Genomic DNA, 20327 nt, shown 5'->3' with positions numbered 1-20327 from the left:
TGAACTGGACATAAATTTTGAGGCCAAGTATTCTTTCACCATTTGTGAAAGAGTATAAGTTCACCATTTGTGAAAAAGTGCAAGGACTTTGCTAAAAGTAGTACAGTTTCGTACCTCATCTGAACGACAAAGTCACCTTAGTTTTCTTTCTCTTCTTCCTCCACCTCTTCAGAGAGTTTCTTTTTAAGCTTTTTTAAAACTATTTGTCCACACTACGGCCCTTCACATTTTCCATTTGCAAATTCTTTTACATGGTAAGACATTTAGTACCTTTGTAAAATGAAATTAGCGAATAGATTCAGTGTCTTATAATAGAGTAAAGATTTTGTATACCCATATTTTTGTATAGAGAAATAATATTCCTCATTCTGTGAATTGAAAAGCGAAAACATTGTCAGTGTTTCACAGTGCTAACTCATCATTGCTGCTCTTAAATGACACCGCTGTCAAAACTGACCCTCCCCTATCTAATATTTGGTGCTTCTCCCATGTTGTCATGAGCACATGGTGCGTCCGAATTTCTCTCCGCACGAAGATAATGCAATTTGTCTCCTTGCGAGGAAGAGTGTGTGCAGGCATGAGTAGTCATGCTCAAAATCAGTGAGGTGTTAAGCCTTGTCTAACCCTAAAATCATGCTGTAGCCTTCACATACATGAGACACCACTTCTATACCCTGCTTAATTTAGGCTGACTCCCATAGCTTCTCTACATCTACATCTACATGATTACTCTGCTATTCACAATAAAGTGCCTGGCAGAGGGTTCAATGAACCACCATCAAGCTGTCTCTCTACCATTCCACTCTCGAACGGCGAGAGTGAGCCCTGATTTCTCTTATTTTATTGTGATGATCATTTCTCGCTATTATGGTGGGTGCCAACAGAATGTTTTCGCAATCAGAGGAGAAAACTGGTGAATGAAATTTCATGAGAAGATCCCATCGCAATGAAAAATGCCTTTGTTTTAATGATTGCCACTCCAATTCACGTATCATGTCTGTGGCACTATCTCCCCTACTTTACAATAATACAAAATGAGCTGCCCTTCTTTGTATTTTTTCGATGTCATCCATCAGTCCCATCTGATGCGGATCCAACACCGCACAGCAATACTCCAGAATAGGACGGACAAGCATGGTGAAGCAGTCTCTTTAGTAGACCTGTTGCACCTTCTAAGTGTTCTGCCAATGAATCGCAGCCTTTGGTTGGCTCTACCCACGACATTATCCATGTGGTTGTTCCAATTTAAGGCATTTGTAATTGTAATCCCTAAGTATTTAGTGGAATTTACAACCTTCAGATGTGTGTGACTTATCGCATAATCGAAATTTGGCAGATTCCTTTACTACTCATGTGAATAACTTCACAATTTTCTTTATTCAGGGTCAGTTGCCACTTTTCGCACCATACAGATATCATTCTAAATCATTTTGCAATTCATTTTGGTCATCTGATGACTTTACAAGACAGTAAATGACAGCATCATCTGCAAACAATCTGAGACGGCTACTGAGATTGTCTCCTATGTTGTTAATATAGATCAGGAACAATAGAGGGTCTTTAACCCTTCCTCGGCGAATTCTGGGTATTATTTCTGTTTTACTTGATGACTTTCTGTCTATTACTACAAACTGTGACTTTTCTGACAAGAAATCATGAATCCAGTCACACAACTGAGGCAATAATCCATAGGCGCACAGTTTGGTTAGAAGACGCTTGTGTGGAACGGTGTTGAAAGCCTTCTGGAAATCTAAAAATATGGAATCAATATGACATCCTCTGTCGATAGCACTCATTACTTCATGAGTATAAAGAGAGAGTTGTGTTTCGCAAGAATGATATTTTCTGAATCCGTGCTGACTATGTGTCAATAAATTGTTTTCTGTGAGGTACTTCATAATGTTAGTATACAGTATATGTTCCAAAACCGTACTGCAAATCGACATCAGTGATATGGGCCTGTAATTCAATGTATTACCCTTACTTCTCTTTTTGGGTATTGGTGTGACTTGAGCAATTTTCCAGTCTTTAGGTACAGATCTTTCTGTGAGCAAACAGAACAATCCTTAGCTGACAATACTACCATGCTTATTTCTTATGCCTAATTTCAGCCACTTCGAGTCCCTGCATTGTCTTGCATATGGCCAAAATGATGACATGTAAAACAGACAACTGCCACAGACTTGGCACACAGGGCAAAATGCCCAAGTAAACTACACTATGCTCATCACATGGACTCTGATGACTGATCCTTACTATCCATCTATCTATATCCGAATCCCGCTCCAGCTACTGCCGGGTCTGGGTGCTGACGAGTCCTCTCCATTTGGCTCGGTCCTCCCACCACTTTTCTTCCTCCACTTGCTGCCAGGTCACAGCTCTCCTTTCAACAGACATTCTCACTCCCATTTTCCACCATGTTCTTGGGCGCCCTCTAGGTCTTTTCCCATTCCTTTTTAGTTCTTCCATAATTTTGGGGAGTCTCTGCCCATGCATCCTCTTAACATGCCCATACCATCTTAATCTCCTCCTTTCAATTTCTTCTCTCATACTTTTTGTTTGAGGTCCTTTCTAATCTCTACATTCCTTACTCTGTCCATTCTTGTTTTTCCCTTAACTGCTCTGAGAAATTTCATTTCCCCTGCTTGCAGTCTGCTCCAGTCCCTTTCTGTCATTGTCCATGTTTCTCCACCATAGGTGACAATAGGGATGTAATAATTCTTATACATAAGGAGTTTTGCTCTTTCTGAAACTTCATTATTCCAAATCAGATGTTTTATTGTTTGGTAGAAATTGCCTCCCTTCTGTAACCTCCTATTAATTTCGTTAGTTATTCTTCCATCCCTAGATATTTCACTCCCTAAATAAGTGAAACTTTCTACCACTTTGAGGGGTTCTCCATTCAAGGTAATATTTCCGTTGATTCCTTTCTCCCTTCCAAATACCGTTACTTCACTCTTATCTTTGTTTATTTTTAATCCATACCTTGTCATTATTTCCTTCCACGCATCAAGCTGTAACTGTACATCTACCTCTTTATCACCCCATATTACCATATCATCTGCAAAAATCATCTTTTTGTCTTTTTCTTTTACTATATCTTTAACTGCCCTATTCATTCCCTCCATCACAACATTAAAAAGCGCAGGAGATAGAATACTTCCTTGCTTAAGTCCTTGTCTTCTTTCGAAGTATTCAGAGTTCCCCAGTGGTGTTCTAATTCTACAATTGTGGCCTCTGTACATTGTCTTTATAACATTAATGTATCCATCTTCTATATCTATCTTCTTCAGTTCGTCCCAGAGTCTTTCCCTGTCAACTGAGTCATATGCCTTTTCTATGTCTATAAAAACCATTGGCACCCTTTTGTTATACTCCCAACTTTTTTCCATCAGTTGACGGATAGAAAATATCAGGTAGATCCTGCTCCTTCCTTCCCTAAACCCTTGCTGTTCTTCACTCAGCTCCTTTTCTGTCTTTCCACTTATTCTATTTAGTAAAATTCTTTCAAAAATCCTGGCTGTATGACTCATGAGGGTTATTCCTCTGTAGTTTTTACAAAGTCTTTTATTGCCTTTCTTGAAGATGGGAACAATGTCTCCTGTTGTCCAGTCGTCAGGTATTTTACTATTTCTCCACTCGCTTGATAGTACTCTATACAGCCACTGCATTCCCACTGGACCTGCTGCTCTTATCATGTCCACTGATACTTCATCAGGTCCTGGGGCTTTCCCCCCATTCATCTTCTTCACAGCTTTTTCCATTTCTTCCCGTGTAATTTGTCCTAATTCTGCTTCCCAACTTCTCTCAATTTCTTCATTATTTGTTGTTTCCTCGTGTACCTGCTCCTCAGCGTTTAACAGCTTCTTAAAATGTTCTTTGCAGAGATCTTTTATATTCCCTGGATCTTCAATAATGGTACCATCCTCTGTTTCCATCTTTACTGGTACTTCAGAAGCCTTCCTTTTATTTTTCATCATTTTATAGAACATTTTCTTATTGCTCTTCACATCTTCTTCAAGTTTTTTTGTAAACTCTTCCCATGCCTTTTTCTTTGCTGTTTCCACTATTTCTTTGCACTTCTTCTTTTCCTCTATATATCTTTTATGGTCTTCGTCATTTTTAGTTTTCCACCATTTTCTCCATGCTCCATTTTTTCTTCTAACTGCTTGGATTGTGGTATCATCCCACCAACTTGTCTGTCTTATTTTTTCCTTTCCAGATGTTCTGCCACATACTTTTTGTGCTGCTTCGACTAAAGTGTCTTTGAATAAACTCCATTCTTTTTCTACATTGCAGAAAACTTCTTTTGGAAATTTTTGTGTTATTAATTCTCTATACTTCTCAGCACATTCACTCTCATTCAATTTCCAATCCCGTATCCTCATCACTTTCTTCTGTTTTCTATTTTTCACACACTGATTCATTTTCCATTGTCCCACCAGTAATCTATGGTCTCCATCTGCACTCACACTTGGAATTACCTTCACACTTGTTACTTTCTCTCCCCATTCCCTATCTACTAGAATATAATCAATTACACTCTTCGTTCTTCCATCCCAACTGTATCTGGTGATAACATGACTTTCTCTCTTCATAAACCAGCTGTTTGCTATTTTCATTCCATTCCTCTGGCACAAATCCAGGAGTCTTTCCCCTTCTTCATTTCTGCCTCCATATCCAAAACATCCCAATACTTGCACAAATCCCTTTCTGTCTTTGCCTGCCTGTGCATTAAAATCTCCCATCACTATATTAGCACTCTCTATATGGTTTTCTAACACATTTTCAAAGTCCATCTTCTCTTCTTCGCTACATCCCACTTGAGGTGCATAAATCTGGATTACTTTTAGTGTTTCTTTTTGGAATCTCAGGTTTAAGATTATGATCCTGTCTGATATATATCTCACATTTTCAATACAGCTTTGTACATTCTTATTTACCATCACTGCCACACCATTTCTTCCATACCTGTTATTCCCACTCCAGTACAGTTTTCCTCCTCCTCTCAAATTCTTCTCACCTTTTCCCTTCCACTTTGTTTCACTTAATCCCAATATATCCAACTTCCTCTCTGTTAGTACATCTGTCATTTCCTCCATTTTTCCATTGAGGGTTAAGATTATGATCCTGTCTGATCCTTACTATCACTCCTAAATTGGCGGATGTCCACCAGTTCTTCTGGCCTCACAAAAGTAACTTTGCAGTTACAATGACCCTTCATTTTTGATGCCATGTCTGTCACAAAACACAAACAACAGTTTCACTCACCCCACAATGAAGGCACTGTAGGTTGCAGGAGTATGCTCCAATGTCCACTGGCGGTGTGACATCAATGCTTCTGACAGCACTCTGATGGGGGTGGCATGACCTGTGGCACCACTTGGCACAAACTACGTTGTGGCCTGTGAGGACAGTGGGCTGGTGGGACCCAGTGGTACACTGGTGATTGAGAAAAACACTTTATTACTTTCAGTTACACATTTCTCCAGTGGGAATGTGAGGCAGACATGCCTTACTGTAGCATGGCAGACTGACGATGGTCAGTTGGACGTCTTGCCTCCACTGAGTGGGATGGTACACGTGTCAGCGCCTTGCAGTGCTGACATCAGGACAGGCAGCAAGCCGGCAGCCCTTCAGTAGGCCATGGTTGTGATGTCAACAGCATGCTTCCTCTTCTTGCTGTGTCTGCCTTCTATTGTTGAACGCCCACACCCTGTCTGCTCAGATGCATCTTGTGTCTGCTGTGGTGAAGGGAAGATTGCTTTGCACAGGACATAACCCCCCGCCTGCTGGCAGGAGGCTGTCATTGGCAGGCACAGACAGTAAATCTGGTGCACTGTGGCACCAAGTGCTGCAGGCTGGACTTAGTTTGGAGGTGACTGACACAACCTGGTCTCAAACAAATGGCTGCAGCTGGTGGTGCCCAGCCATCCCATTGTCTGGTGTAGCCCTCGTGTTGTGGTAGTACTGCTGGGCTCCAAATTCCACAGTCACAAAATTCACAGTTATTTATACTGCTCCATAGCATGAGAGGTGATTAAAAATCATTACAGCTGTAATGCCTGATTAAGAAATATGTATGTATTTAATAATGAAATTATGTGGCATGATAATGATTTTAGCTTATTTGTTTAATTTATAGTAGTAAAACCTCATTTACAGTGACCTTCACATTTGTGGTTGCATAATTAATTAGTCTGAGAAATATGTGCGGTCTCCTGTCAAAGCTGCACACAGCTCTGCTCTCCCTACCCTGCACTGTGATAATGGAAGGGAGGGGGTACAGTGCTCACTACTTGCACACTTAAGCTAGCCTTCTACTGGTGGAGCATGTTGACTGTGGAGTGCTGACGTAGAATATGCAACAGGTATACTAAAGAGACTGCCTAGACTACACTTGTCCATCCTTCTCTGGAGTACTGCCGTACTGTAGGATTGGCGAAAGACATTGAGAAAGTTCAGAGAAGGGCAGTTCATTTCTTATCATGAAATAGCAGAAAGAATGTAATGGATGTGATACATGAGTTGGGGTGACAATCGTTAAAACAAAGATGGTTTTTGTTTGGTTGAGATGTTTTCATGACATTAAAATCAACAACTTTCTCCACCGAATGCAAAAATATCGTGCTAGCACCCACCTACATAGGGCAAAATGATCATCATAATAAAATAAGATAAAAAGGAACCTGCATGGAAAGATTTAGGTGCTGATTTCTCTTGTGCACTGTTTGTGGGTGAAACAGTAGAGTAATAGTCTGAAAATGATTCGATGAACCTTCTCCCAGGCACTTAATTGTTAGTTGCAGAGTTGTCCTGTAGATGAGAAATTAGTAGTGAATACTGCCACCAGGTGTAGTAATCTCAGAAAGGTGGTAGGTTCTTTGCTGGAACAGTGATTATGTGCAAATCTGTGGAAACAGGCAGTGATACTTGACAGATTATTGTTTGAAGCAGTATGTTGCTTTATTTTAGTGTAAGCCTGCATTCACTTAGTAGTCCACTGAAAAGTGATTCCTTTCTTCTATAACCTGTGTGACATGGGAATGATTGATGCCACATGTAAATTGAAATTAAGTATAGTAAAAAAGCAAGCTGGACAAAATAATATTAGATGACTGCAGTTCACTTTGATCCCTAATCAAATTCCCTTCAGCTGAGAGTAAATATGAAAAAAGTTACTTGGAATGTATATACGTTTTTCTATAACACACACACAACAACTATTAATATTCAATACTGTTGAGAGTACAGCCTGTTTTTTTAACTCGGGAGGTTTCATGGAAATGGAATATTTCAAACTGATGCCATATACTCAAATAATTGTGGGATCAAGTACATTTAATGTTGAAATATACTGAATGTATTATGCCATTTTCTATGCCACTGATTATTCAATAACCACTTTATGTTTCAAAAATTAATACCAGAAGAACAAGTTCCATCTAGCAGTTCACAGTGCGAGAGTATGTTGTGGAACCTCAGTATGCTTAGCCAGGATTTTGCCACAAATGCCTGTAATTCTTTCAACTATCGTCTTGATTTCAGTGGTGGTTGGACCACATATCAAGTACACTTGGCCAATGAGATTAAATGAAATTATGTGCTTGTCATACAATTGGTGAATTACTTCTGCCAGTTTTGGGGCACTATGAAAACTGTATCGTTTTGATTTTAAGCTGTGCATAGTTTTCGAACTTTCATTCAAAGAATTCACAGCAACATATCAGGCATATGTTAGTTTTCATTGACTCATTATTTATTTATTCATCTGTAGAACAGTTTACAGTGTATGGATGTCGTCATATGTTTGTACAGTATTTCTTATTAAAATAAACACGTCTCTTACTGTATTGATAGCTCCAATACTTAGTCCTACTTTTCTAATCATGTCATAAATTGTTGCATAGAACAATGTTTATGAACATTAAGTTACTATCTATAGTTATTTTATATGTTCATTTACAATATAATAGTTATTATTTAATAATTACTTTTTTTAGCCTTTGGCTAGAGGTGTGGGAATAATTTATGTCTTTTATTTCTTGTGGCAGTCTGTTGTATAATTTTTACAATTTTATTCCATGGTATAATACACTATTTTGAGTTTTTGACCTGTTTCTTCTGTTTAATTACACAGTCACTGGATTTGGTTCCATGGTCATGTATTGTGCTGTTTCTGGTGTACAGATTAAGATTTTTTCCATATATATGTTGTGTGTGATAGATGTATTCACACAGGTCTGTGATAATTTCTAACATTTTTTAATAATCCTTTACGGTGTGCCCTGTTACTACTATTCATGCAGGTCTTTTCTGTTTCTTGAAAATAGTCTGTATGTTCCCAGCACATTCCTCAGAACATTATCCTGTAACTGATGGTTGAATGTATCTCTCCAAAGTAGGCTATTTTAAGGCATGAAATATTTTGCACCGGTGCAAGAGTACCCAGGGCATAATGTGCTGAGGATAACCTCTTTGCCGAAATTCTCGAGTGTTCTGTCCATTTCGATGGGCAGTTGACATTCATTTCCAAGACTTTGGTTTCAGCTACACAATCTAGTACATCATTGTTGACCGTCAGTGTAGTATCATTGGGATTTTTATTTAGTCAGGAGTTTATGCAGTTTGTCTTTTCCACATTTAAAGTTACTCTGTTCTTTAATGACCAGTTGTGGGTGTCTCTGAGAGTTTAATTGAATTTTTTCTGCTAACTGTGTTGAATTTTTATATGTAATCACTTCAGTGCTGTCACTGCAGTTATAAAAATCCTACTGTGGAGGGGGAGGGGGGGGGGGGGGAATCATACTATTCTTTGGTATCATACTGAACATCATAGTGTATTTGCAGTTTAAGGGATACTTGTAAGGGTCATAGTCACTGTACTGTGATTGTCAATGAAAATTCTGTATATTCATGCATCTATGAAACTAGAAATAATCTAAATATGACAACCACTTACTTTAATGCAATTAGTGTTCTTTTTAACCTTAACTGAAAGCTGGTTGTGCCACTCTTTATACTACATACCTTCTTTATGGTGAAATTCCTGCGCAATCTATATTTGTTTGAATGGAAGTTCTGCTTATGAAGTATTCTTTGCATACGTCGTTACCCATGTTACATACTCTCTCATATTTACACAGCAAATTTTAGCCAATTTTTATGCTTCAGTTAGTGTGTATGCACTGCCACTTTTCTAGGGTGAATCAAATTTGAGTGTGTTTCTGTGAACTTTGTGTTGCTTTAACTTTCATAAGCTCATTTGTTTAACTAACAATGTAGAAAAAGACAGATGACCACTTACCAAAAGAAGTATTCTTTGCATACGTCGTTACCCATCTGCATTGTTGATGCAATTTGACAACTGAACATAGATTTTCTGGTTGATTGTGACTTTCGCAACACTGACATTTTCCACAGTCAGGCTTTATCCTGTTAAAGGCAGAACCCATATCTTCAAAACTCTGAACAATTGGTATAATAATAAATTAGTGAAACCAGCTCATGATACACTGGCTGGTAAGAATGTTGCAATTCTGTTTTATTGGTGATCAAGTGCTTTCATAGCAAATACTCATTCCAACTGTATGGCAATGAGTACTAAATTATGTTACTTTTGTTCCAAAGAACTATTCCAGCTTCAGTTTTGTAACATCCAGTGCAAAAATTTCCCATTTCTCATGCTATCCATATAGCAACAGCATCGTTTTAGTTAATATTTGTTATTTATTTACTGTTGTGTACCATTAGTTGTACATTGGAATGAATCCCTGCTGTAATCAAGTAGTTTCATAATTAATGTCGCAACCAAATCCTCTGATGTATAAAATATTAGACAGTGCTTTCTTCCTCTAGTGTTACACTAACAAATCCTCTTAAACACAAAAAAATTAATCATTGATGGATTGTTAAACTCTGAGGTAAATAAAGGAATTCTCCAGAACTCTTCTACAATACCATCACTGTAACATCCCATGTTCGTGACAGAGCAGGTTGGCACAGTGGATCAGACAATGGACTCACATTTGAAATGACAGTGGTTCAAATCCTCATCTGGAAATATGCATTTAATTTACCCATGCTTTGCCTAAGTCAACTATGGTAAATGCTTTCTTTCAAAAAGATATTGTCGATTTCCTCAGCCATCCTTCCCAGTGTGTACCTGTGTTCTGTCTATAATGATATTATCAGTGGCACATAAACTCTAATCTTCCTTGGTTCCTTCCTTCCTTTCTTCCCTCCCTTTGAATTGAAGTAACATGGCAGTTGTAAAGAGTCCTGTAAGAACTAAATTTATTTTATGCATAGTGTTGTTCTGTAAGATATAAGCAACATTCCTCAAATTATATGTATTCTGAGAATGGTGGTTTACAGTGAGCACACGAGGCAACTTGACCAATGCCGGCTGGATATTAGTTGATTACAGCCAGGATCTGACATTTAGTTGTTTTTGTGGTGCTAGTATCAAGCATTCTTCACAGTAGTTCAATCAAAGAAGTAGTGATATCAATCGGCAATACTTTAAGTAATTTCTATATATTTTTGATTTTTTTCTATAGCTTCCATATGCAGTGCTAATGTTTTATTCATATTATTGCCATGTGTTTCTTTTGTTAAATCTAGATTACCTTATCACTCGTCATCTGTATGAAGATTCACGTCAACATTCTCCGGGTGCTTTGACTGACCTACGCTCAGCTCTTGTGAATAATACAATATTTGCATCACTTGCTGTTCGTTATGGCTTTCACAAATACTTCCGTCACTTATCACCAGGATTAAATGAGGTTGTTGATAGATTTGTTCGTATTCAAGAGGAAAATGGACATACAATTAGTGAAGAGGTAGTGACAATTGTGCTTTGATAATTCTATGTTAAATTGTTGGATACTCTGGTGAGCTATTTATATGCCTTTTTTTTTTTTTTTTTTTTTTTTTTTTTTTTTTTAATTCAGTACTATTTAATTGAAGAAGAAGAATGTGAAGAAGCTGAAGATGTTGAAGTCCCAAAAGCACTGGGAGATGTTTTTGAGTCAGTTGCTGGAGCGATCTTTCTGGATAGCAACATGTCTCTCGATGCTGTTTGGAGAGTGTACTATCGGATGATGAAATCAGAAATAGGTATTTGACACAGCTATCTATAACTTTATGTCTTAGTTAGCATATCAGGTACTAGATTCATGGGAATGACAAAGATTCATAGTGCTTTGAAATTGTATCTGATTTGGTACACATTCTTGGTAATTAGCGTAAAAAGATGATTCACTGATTTGTGTGTGTGTGTGTGTGTGTGTGTGTGTGTGTGTGTGTGTTGGGCGGGGGGATGTGTATGTGTGTGAATTTGTGGAATTTGTGACACTCTTTGTCTTTGTGACAGCCTTCACTCGAAATGATAGCCCATTAGTATGAAATCACATATAACTTTTAACTTTTGTAGTCTCTAATGAAGTCTACTTGATGTGGACTGGTATAATAAAGAATTAAGATATTCTCTGTGCAATTAAGATGGCAAGGAATAGGTGGAAAACACTAGAAGAAGGGACAAGGTTCTAAGACATATATTACAACTTAAAGGAATAACTTTTATGATACTGGTAGCAGCCATTGTTGTTGTTGTTGTTGTTGTTGTTGTTGTTGTGGTCTTCAGTCCTGAGACTGGTTTGATGCAGCTCTCCATGCTACTCTATCCTGTGCAAGGTTCTTCATCTCCCAGTACCTACTGCAACCTACATCCTTCTGAATCTGCTTAGTGTATTCATCTCTTGGCCTCCCTCTACGATTTTTACCCTCCACGCTGCCCTCCAATACTAAATTGCTGATCCCTTGATGCCTCAGAACATGTCCTACCAACCGATCCCTTCTTCTGGTCTATGGTCAGCCATAGAGGGCAAAAATTGTAGGGGAAGACAGAGATTGTAATATGTGCAACAAAAAATTGGAGATGTTTGATGTAAGTGTTTTTCTGAGGTAAAGGATAGGAAATCATGAGGACTGTGCCAGACCGATCAATAAAAGTATGCAATGCAAAATATTCAGCCTCTGAACATGTTACTTTGTTACTCATACACTCTTGTTTCATAATTACTTCTACAGAAACCATATAGTGGGAACTACAAGACTGTTGTGCTGAGGGAAACATAGTGAAACCCCAAAATGTTACTCCATGGTGAGCTGGCAATAACTGTTTGCAATGTGATATGTGCCTGGCATTAAAGACTTTTATGCAGAGCAACATGAGATGGAAGAAACAAAGTTAGTGGTTCTACTCTGACATTCTGCACATGTGACAGAGTTAGTATAGAACAACTTTCTAGGCCTCAACCAATAATAAAAACAGAAAGATTAAATGCAGACAGTTAAGCCATTCTCCAAGGAAACAACAAACTGGAACATGTATTGAACTTTATGCAGTATGTACTACTGAAGAGAGTAGAAGAACATATAGAAAGCACAACTGGTGTCTATCAAGTTGGATTTAGGATGGGAAGAGAATACTTGGAATAGACATTACCGTAAAAACACATGATAGAGCATAGGGTCTTGAAGAATAAAACTACAGTAGTAAATGTTGTGGACATCATGAAAGTGTATGACTCCACTGACATAGAGACTCTTGGAAGGATCATAAAGAACAGTGGACTATACTGGTAGACGAAAACTGATAATGGAAATTCTCTCGGACACAAAGGCAAGATTAAGATTCAGATGAGCACTGTCAGAAGAGTCTGAGATAAAGACCAGTGTTAAACAAGGAGAAGGAGTGTCACCAATTTTGTTCAACATAGTGCTGATTGAAGTGACCAGACATTGGAGAACAATAAACAATGAAAGGAAATAAATAAAAGATGCATGTGGGGGACAAAAAGGGCAATAGGGCTCAAGTGGACTGCTTTGCCTTTGCATATGATACAGCAGTAGTGAAACAGAAGAAGGTGCAAAGAAACAGCTTGACAATCTAAGCAATGTAGCCAGTGGAATGGAAGCAAGGATTTACTACAGCAAGACAAAGACACTGAATACCACTGGGGATTGAAAAAACTCCAGAAGGCATTGTGCAAAATGTGGACAAAGTGAAATACCTTAGAGGATACAAAATGGGGAGAAACAGGAGCAATGAGCAAATGATAGAGTGGATGAAAAATATGAGGTCACCTTTCTGCATGACCAGAGATGTATATGCAATAAAAAGAATATATCTACAGATGTGAATATGAGACACTACAAAGCCATGGTGAGGAATGCAGGACTGTATGCAGCTGGGACGGTAAAACTAGGAAGTTAAGGTGCAGGACAACTAGAGAAAGTATTGGGCCCTGAAAGAGGTGATGAGACATGGATATAAAAACGTAGGGAAGAAATGTACTGGAATATGTGCACATCATCAAGAGAAATCAGACTGAAGGGGACAGGGTTTGTGGGACATCTGATCAGTATGAGTATGGATAGAATAACGAAAAGTGTGTGGGAAACAATGGAGAGAACAAGAGGAAAGACAGGTATCAAATGGTTTATTGAACTCAGGAAGGATTGGCCAGAATTGGGGCTCAAGGTAGAAGGGGAGCCAAATTGGAGAAGCAAGTACACTCCAACCAACATGTCGTAGATCAAAGACAGGGAAGTATACAGTAAAAGGATAGAATGACACCACTGGAGCAGACAAAAGAAAAATAAATGATCCTTCACAGATAATAAAGATATGTGAAGGGAGGCTCTAGTATCATTGAAGAGTACATCTGTGTTGAATATACAGTGATGACTGAAGAGACATGGAAACTTACAGGTTTTGGATTTTAGAGTGCAGAATTTTTGCTCATATGTGCTGCAACCGTTACCTTGTCCATTATGCAGCAACTGCAGGGGACTCCCCAACACCCCTATATATGCACAGCTCACTACTTTTAAAATGTAAATCCCTCTTAGAGACAACACAATTGACCTCCTCCTTGCAGAAACCTTTCATCCTAGTTACAGGACCTACTATCATTTTCAAGTCATCAAAAATACGAGGGCCGTTCAGGAAGTAACCTCCGATTAATTTAAAAAAATACACCAAGTTAAATAAAAATATTTTAATATATACATCTTACAACTACATCTTTGCACTATTTTTCTACATAGTCTCCATAGTGATTGAGGCACTTATCGTATCTCTTCACAAGCTTTGAAATTCCTTCTGCATAAAAATCACCCGCTTGTGCCTGGAGCCAGCCTGTGACCGCATCTTTGAGCTCTTCGTCGTCATCAAACCGCTGTGACCCGAGCCATTTCTTCAAATGCATGAAGAGGTGATAATCACTTGGCGCCAGGTCTGGGCTGTAAGGTGGATGGTTGATAACGTCCCACTTGAAGGACTCAAGAAGGGCCGTTGTTCTGCGAGCAGAGTGAGGACGGGCGTTATCGTGCAAAAAAACGATACCGGAAGTCAGCATACCACGGCGTTTGTTCTGTATAGCCCGTCGTAACTTTTTTATTGTTTCACAGTACACGTCTTGATTAATGGTCGTACCACATTCCATGAATTCAACCAACAACACCCCTTTGGCATCCCAAAACACCGTTGCCATCAGTTTTCTGGCAGAAAAATCTTGCGAGGCTTTTCTTGGTTTGGTAGGCGAATTTGAATGTGCCCACATCTTTGATTGTTCTTTTGTCTCAGGGTTCACGTACTTAATCCAGGTTTCGTCACCGGTCACGATTCTGTTTAACAATGGTTCTCCTTCGTCCTCATAACATGACAGAAAGTCTAATGCAGAGGCCATTCTTTGAGTTTTGTGGTGGTCAGTAAGAATTTTGGGCACCCATTGTGCACAGAACTTACGGTAACCCAATCACGGACAACTCCTTCACTCATAACTCTTGGTCCATACACGGCACAAAGCTCACGATGAATAGCTGCTGCAGAATATCCTTTGGCTGTAAAAAACCTTATGACAGCACGCACTTCACATTTGGCGGGGTTTTCTATTGCAGCACACATTTCAAACTGCCACAAAAACTAAACTAGCGCAGGTACGACGTTCACTCGACCACGGCTTGATGCCAACTGACCTGTTGAGTGCGTGAACGCACAGGTGGGGTCGCTACTCCCCCCACAACCCGCACTGTGACCAATCGGAGGTTACTTTCTGAACCGCCCTCGTATAAAAGTGAGTTTGGCTTTGAAACTGATGAACTTTTTCTTAACCAAATCCCCAATAGTTTCAAAATGTCTAGACAATAATTTTCATGCAGATGAATAATCTCATACAGTCTCATTCAGTAATATTTATCACTTATGCTTTCATCAGTTTCTGCACTTTGATTTCATAGTGTTGCATGTTGTTTGTGGGCTCATGCTTGAGAAATTTCCCAAAGAGTAAACCCTTGCAGTTTAATAACTAATCTGATCATGAGTTTTCTTCAATCAGTTTGGTTCATTTTTGGATTATATTTGTTGTTATTCCCAAGAATAAATCATAGCAGCAGGTGTTGTCCTTGATGATGATTAATGACAAAAATTAGTATCATTCCATGTGATACCATTGCAAGTGATTGAGAGATACAGCTGGTGTAGGTTTTTGTTCCCAGACCATTTTCATCAGTAGTTCACATAGTCATCAACACTGGTGCATATTGAATTATGTCTTACATTGACGAATATGTGAAATTTCACTACTGTGTCCCATCAATGTTCCCAAGTTTGCAATAACCTAATTGGACATAATGACAAACAGGGCATTCTTTAGCTTTATATCATAGTTTTCATTGTCATTCATTAATTTGGGACTCATTTCTGCAAGTCCAGTTGTGTGGGTTTAAGTTTAATTCCATGTCATTGGATCCTATTTCATAACATTCTAAGCTACAGATGACATTAGAACTTAAGTAGCAATTTATGTATATAATTTACAGAGCAATTCAGCACTAATGTACCAAAATCACCAATCAGAGAACTTCTTGAACTGGAGCCAGAAACAGCAAAATTTGGGTGAGTTTCATCGTAACTAATCATTATCTAGGATAGTAATTTACTGAGGAGGAAAAATTAATGAAACTAATTTTTTATTTAAGGAAACCAGAGAAACTGGCCGATGGTCGTCGTGTGCGTGTCTCAGTGGAAGTTTTTGGAAAAGGAATTTTTAAAGGAATTGGTCGTAATTACCGAATTGCCAAATGTACTGCAGCAAAATGTGCCTTGAAGCAACTTAAAAAGAAAGGATTACTTTCTAAAAAGTTATGAAGTATGTTAGAGCATCATTCTATTAATTTGTTTTCTCAGCCAAGAGACTTCCAGCAAATTAATCAAGGAGTCTCTGTAGTGTTACAGTTTACTTACTGTTAAGCAGTATACCGTTTGTAAGTTTTCTTTAGTTATATTATTATTATTATTTTCCAATGAAAACCTGGAGTTTACAATTTTGCGTTCTGCATTTTCCTCCACTATCTGCTTTAGACATTCATAAATGGCATGTTTCCACTTGAGTTTTGTCACTATTCTCAGATTTATGTTGGAATTTCCTCCTTTTGATTGTCATTATTTTTATTGATAAAACTAAATTTGGGTGGTGTGGAAAGAACAGTGTTGTCCAAATAATTTGGAAATTACGGACATATGTAAAGAATTGTCATAGCCAGTAAACAAGGTAACAGTTGCAGGCACTACTCTAATCTGTGCTACAACCAGCATTTGAAGTAGTTTGAAAGGAATCATCATATAAATCTAACATTATGGACACAAGCAGTGGACAGACTTCATTGGGAGAATTTAGAAGGTACAGTATGTGTTGGTTCTCTTATTTATTGCCTGCATGATTGGGTTTAAAGTCACTTGTCCCAATCACCAGTTCCCAAGTGCTCACTTCCTAAATGATGTCACTTCTATTATACTTACTCATGTGAACCATTCATAAAAACACAAAAATCACTGATTAGTGCAACAGATCCATCACATGTACTGTTACTGAAGCCCTAATTTTGCATTTAACTTCCTACACAAGCAATTCCTACGGTAACAAAAGCTCCATCACTCCAGGTGAATTACAATTCCAAGAAGTAAACCACCACAAGCAAAGAATAATAATCTTTCTCCAAAACATTTATCAAGCTTCAAATGAAAAGTAATTGCAATGTATTTTAATAAATGGAAAAATAAGTCACTGCAGAGTCACTCCAGTCCACTAAGTTTTTAAAAGAAAGACAGTGAATTGCTGGAATTAATCCTTCACATTTATTCTGAGAACACTTATACAATTATTGTACCTTGTAATCTCTAATTGTTTGAAAGTGAAATTCAATTTCTAGCAGTGTCTGTTAGGCTGGCCTGGTGCATGTAAATGAGTATGTCAGTTGCGAATGGACACAGTGCAAAGACTCAATCTAATACATTCATATGTTGTTCTTAATTCTGCAGAAAATATCAGTAGATGGTTTGTGTAGCACCACGTGCTCCTCGATTGTTTTGTGCCTCCGAGTTGGTCAGCCAGCTACTGTATTCCCCAGTACATGGTGTTGCATGGCATCTTGTACCCTCTTTAATGTTGACATGAAACATATTTTTCACAAACATTAATGAAAGGATTTTTCCACATTTGTCACCTCTCTTCCATCAACTGGCAAACATTTTCAGTGCAACCATCTGGCATTATTACTTTACAAGTGTAAATAAAAAATACACGCGTACGGTCGATATAGTGTGCCTGTTATTATTGTATGAGTAAACCAGCTGTGAATGAAACTTCTGTAAAGACTATTATTTACTGTAGTTTTAAATGGATGTGTAGATATAATCATGATAGATAAAAATTCTTTGGTGACCTTAGTGAAGAAAATTATGAAATTTCTGTAGAAAAACTGGAAATGAAAGTCAAGGCACTTACTTTCATTCCAGTCTTAAATAACTGTCTATTTTTCTTTCATTTCTATTTAATATTGGACTCATTAGAAAACTAAAAAATATCCATTATTTACCCTCTCTTCAGTGTATCATTCACAAATTGAATAGAAAAGTAGCAAATCCTACGCAAAAAGCAGTCCTTTTCAACTTGTTGTAAAAAAGTGGTTTGTGTCATGTAGATGTGGATTTTGCTTTTACAGGCCACTTTGTTATGGCTAAATGGCTTGAGGTTGCAAGTTCTGTTCCAGTCACAGGTGGAATGTCTGGAAAAAGACTGCATGTCATGTGTTTCTGTGCATATTGACTTACACATGCTCTGTTACCATTGTAGTTACAAATGAGTTATTGCAGATTATCTTTTTCACACATTTTGACTGCTAATTTTGTACTGGTACTTTTAATTTAATATTAATTTTTTATTCAAATACCAGTCTTTCTACTCAAGTGCAGTAATTAAGTGTACTGAACATTTTTAATGAAAACAAGTTGACTACATGAATTACTCTTGTCTGTATTCTGCATCATCATTAAGGTGGTCTTTGAAACTAATTACAAGAACTGCAGCACACAGTCTTTCTCTCTCATTCATTTCACTGTTCAGTTGCTGCATTACATTCATCTCTTTTTTTCTCTTTGCATTAAAAGAGTTGCTAACACTGTGTAGGAGCCTCCACCCCCACAAAAAAAAATCATTTAATCCCCCACTACAACCCTCCCTTCTTCTCCCCACCCCCTCTCTTCCCATAAAATGAATAATATGACACGCAGCTTTGTGAAAGATATGTAGTACTACTATCGGATGGGAGTTACTGGTCTAATCATGTGTTCTTCTGAACTTCTTGCTGATTTACGTGACATGCTGTGCATTAAAAACAGTTGCAGATGATATATTTTTGTCTGTATAAAATTCTGAATTAATTTTTAGTTTTTATTGTATTTACATTCTGTATATTAAAAAATGTAAAATCCAGGTTTCATTGTATGCTAGTTGTTTTTATTATTGCTACTGATACAAAACTATAACTGTTACAGTCCTTAAAGTGGCTTTAATGTTTTGATATTTGTCTTTCAATCACTGTTAAATAATTCTGGCTTTACTTGTGTATAAATGACATTATGAGTAAATTATGCAATTCCAGAGAGAGCCAGTATTATTTACTGTGTTTCTTATATGAATAGCCATGTTAAGCTGTGATTTCTATGTGACTTACTGTGTTTTCTTTTTACAAACACAAAGAATTTACAACTGTATAAAGAAATTACAATTTTTGTGTGTGTAAAAGTCGATTGAGATATACTTAAATTAGTATTAGCAGTAGTGTGGGGCTATTTCTTGGAATATTGACTGAGGAAAATAACACACACTACTACCACGTGGATTAATGTTTGTGGCACCTGTGTAAATTAAATTAGTAGCACCATTTCCAAGTAACTTTGTACACTGAAGTTACAAGCCATATTTTAAATGTACATATGATATGCATACAGTGGGCTGTATTATAGTTTTATTTCTTATGTTGTCTTTTATTGTGTACTTACAAATTGATATAACTTTTAAACAAAAGGTCTTTGTATATTTTTGCTGTGAATAGTTGCCATACTTCTTGGCAGCATTGTTTGTGCACTTCAGTCAGTTATGAGAAAGGACAATATTGATTAAATTATGGTTTATGTATATTTAAGTGTAAATTCTTTTGATCCTGATACAATTATTTGATCACTGTCAACAGAAACTGCTATGTAGAGCATTTTATTTTATGCATTTGACACCAGTAAGACTTAAATTGTGTATGTATGTATGCACATACAAAAGGAAATAGTTTGACTCTTGTTTGATTATGTATTGCATCATTCTTACATGACTGCCTGTTTTATTACCTATTCTATAGTTGTTAGCATATTTATTATTGTTGATATGTAAAAGTTTTGTAAGCTAATTCTTACACCGCACTAAGAGCAAATGAATGATTGTTTATTGGACTCCACTTATTTTGTAGCAACTATTTTGTTGACATGACAGATACTAGAGTTAAATTTTAGTACCTGCATCACTGTCCACCAAATATCAGATCATTGAAAAGTTTACCATTCCTGTCTCATAGAACAATTTGTTACTGTTATTATTATTATTATTATTATTATTATTATTATTATTTATCATTTTAACTATTTTCATGATCCTTATTGTTATCTCTCATAATGGTAGTAATGGTGATTGTGACAATCTTAATCTTAATGTTGATGCATTTGTTACTGCTGCTGCCATTGTTATTGATGTTCAAACTTGTCGTTGCTGATCGTAGTTTATTCTTATAACATGGCTCTGTCTACCCCAACAAGAAAAGAAAGAAGCAATGTAAAGGTGCAAGGAATTAAGAAGAGCAATGTATACTAATGAAATGTTGCTTTCTGTACAAATGTTCTTGTCCCTCCCTTCTCACCACTACCCTGA

General features: G+C 37.4%; 1 protein-coding gene across 1 annotated transcript in view; it reads left to right on the top strand.

Moving 5' to 3' along the window:
* LOC124555324 (endoribonuclease Dcr-1-like) overlaps positions 1-16226 on the top strand; it is a 290534-nt gene extending 274308 nt beyond the window's left edge. Inside the window, exons 23-26 of the mRNA XM_047129202.1 lie at positions 10627-10847; positions 10959-11124; positions 15895-15970; positions 16054-16226. Coding sequence (XP_046985158.1) covers positions 10627-10847; positions 10959-11124; positions 15895-15970; positions 16054-16222 — 632 coding nt within the window. The 3' untranslated portion in view covers positions 16223-16226. The remainder of the gene's footprint in view (positions 1-10626; positions 10848-10958; positions 11125-15894; positions 15971-16053) is intronic.
* Positions 16227-20327: the final 4101 nt, after the last annotated feature.

This window comes from Schistocerca americana, chromosome X (genome assembly GCF_021461395.2).
Source record: "Schistocerca americana isolate TAMUIC-IGC-003095 chromosome X, iqSchAmer2.1, whole genome shotgun sequence".
In the NCBI taxonomy this organism is placed as follows: Eukaryota; Metazoa; Arthropoda; class Insecta; order Orthoptera; family Acrididae; genus Schistocerca; species Schistocerca americana.
This window is presented reverse-complemented; position numbering and strand designations above follow the sequence as displayed.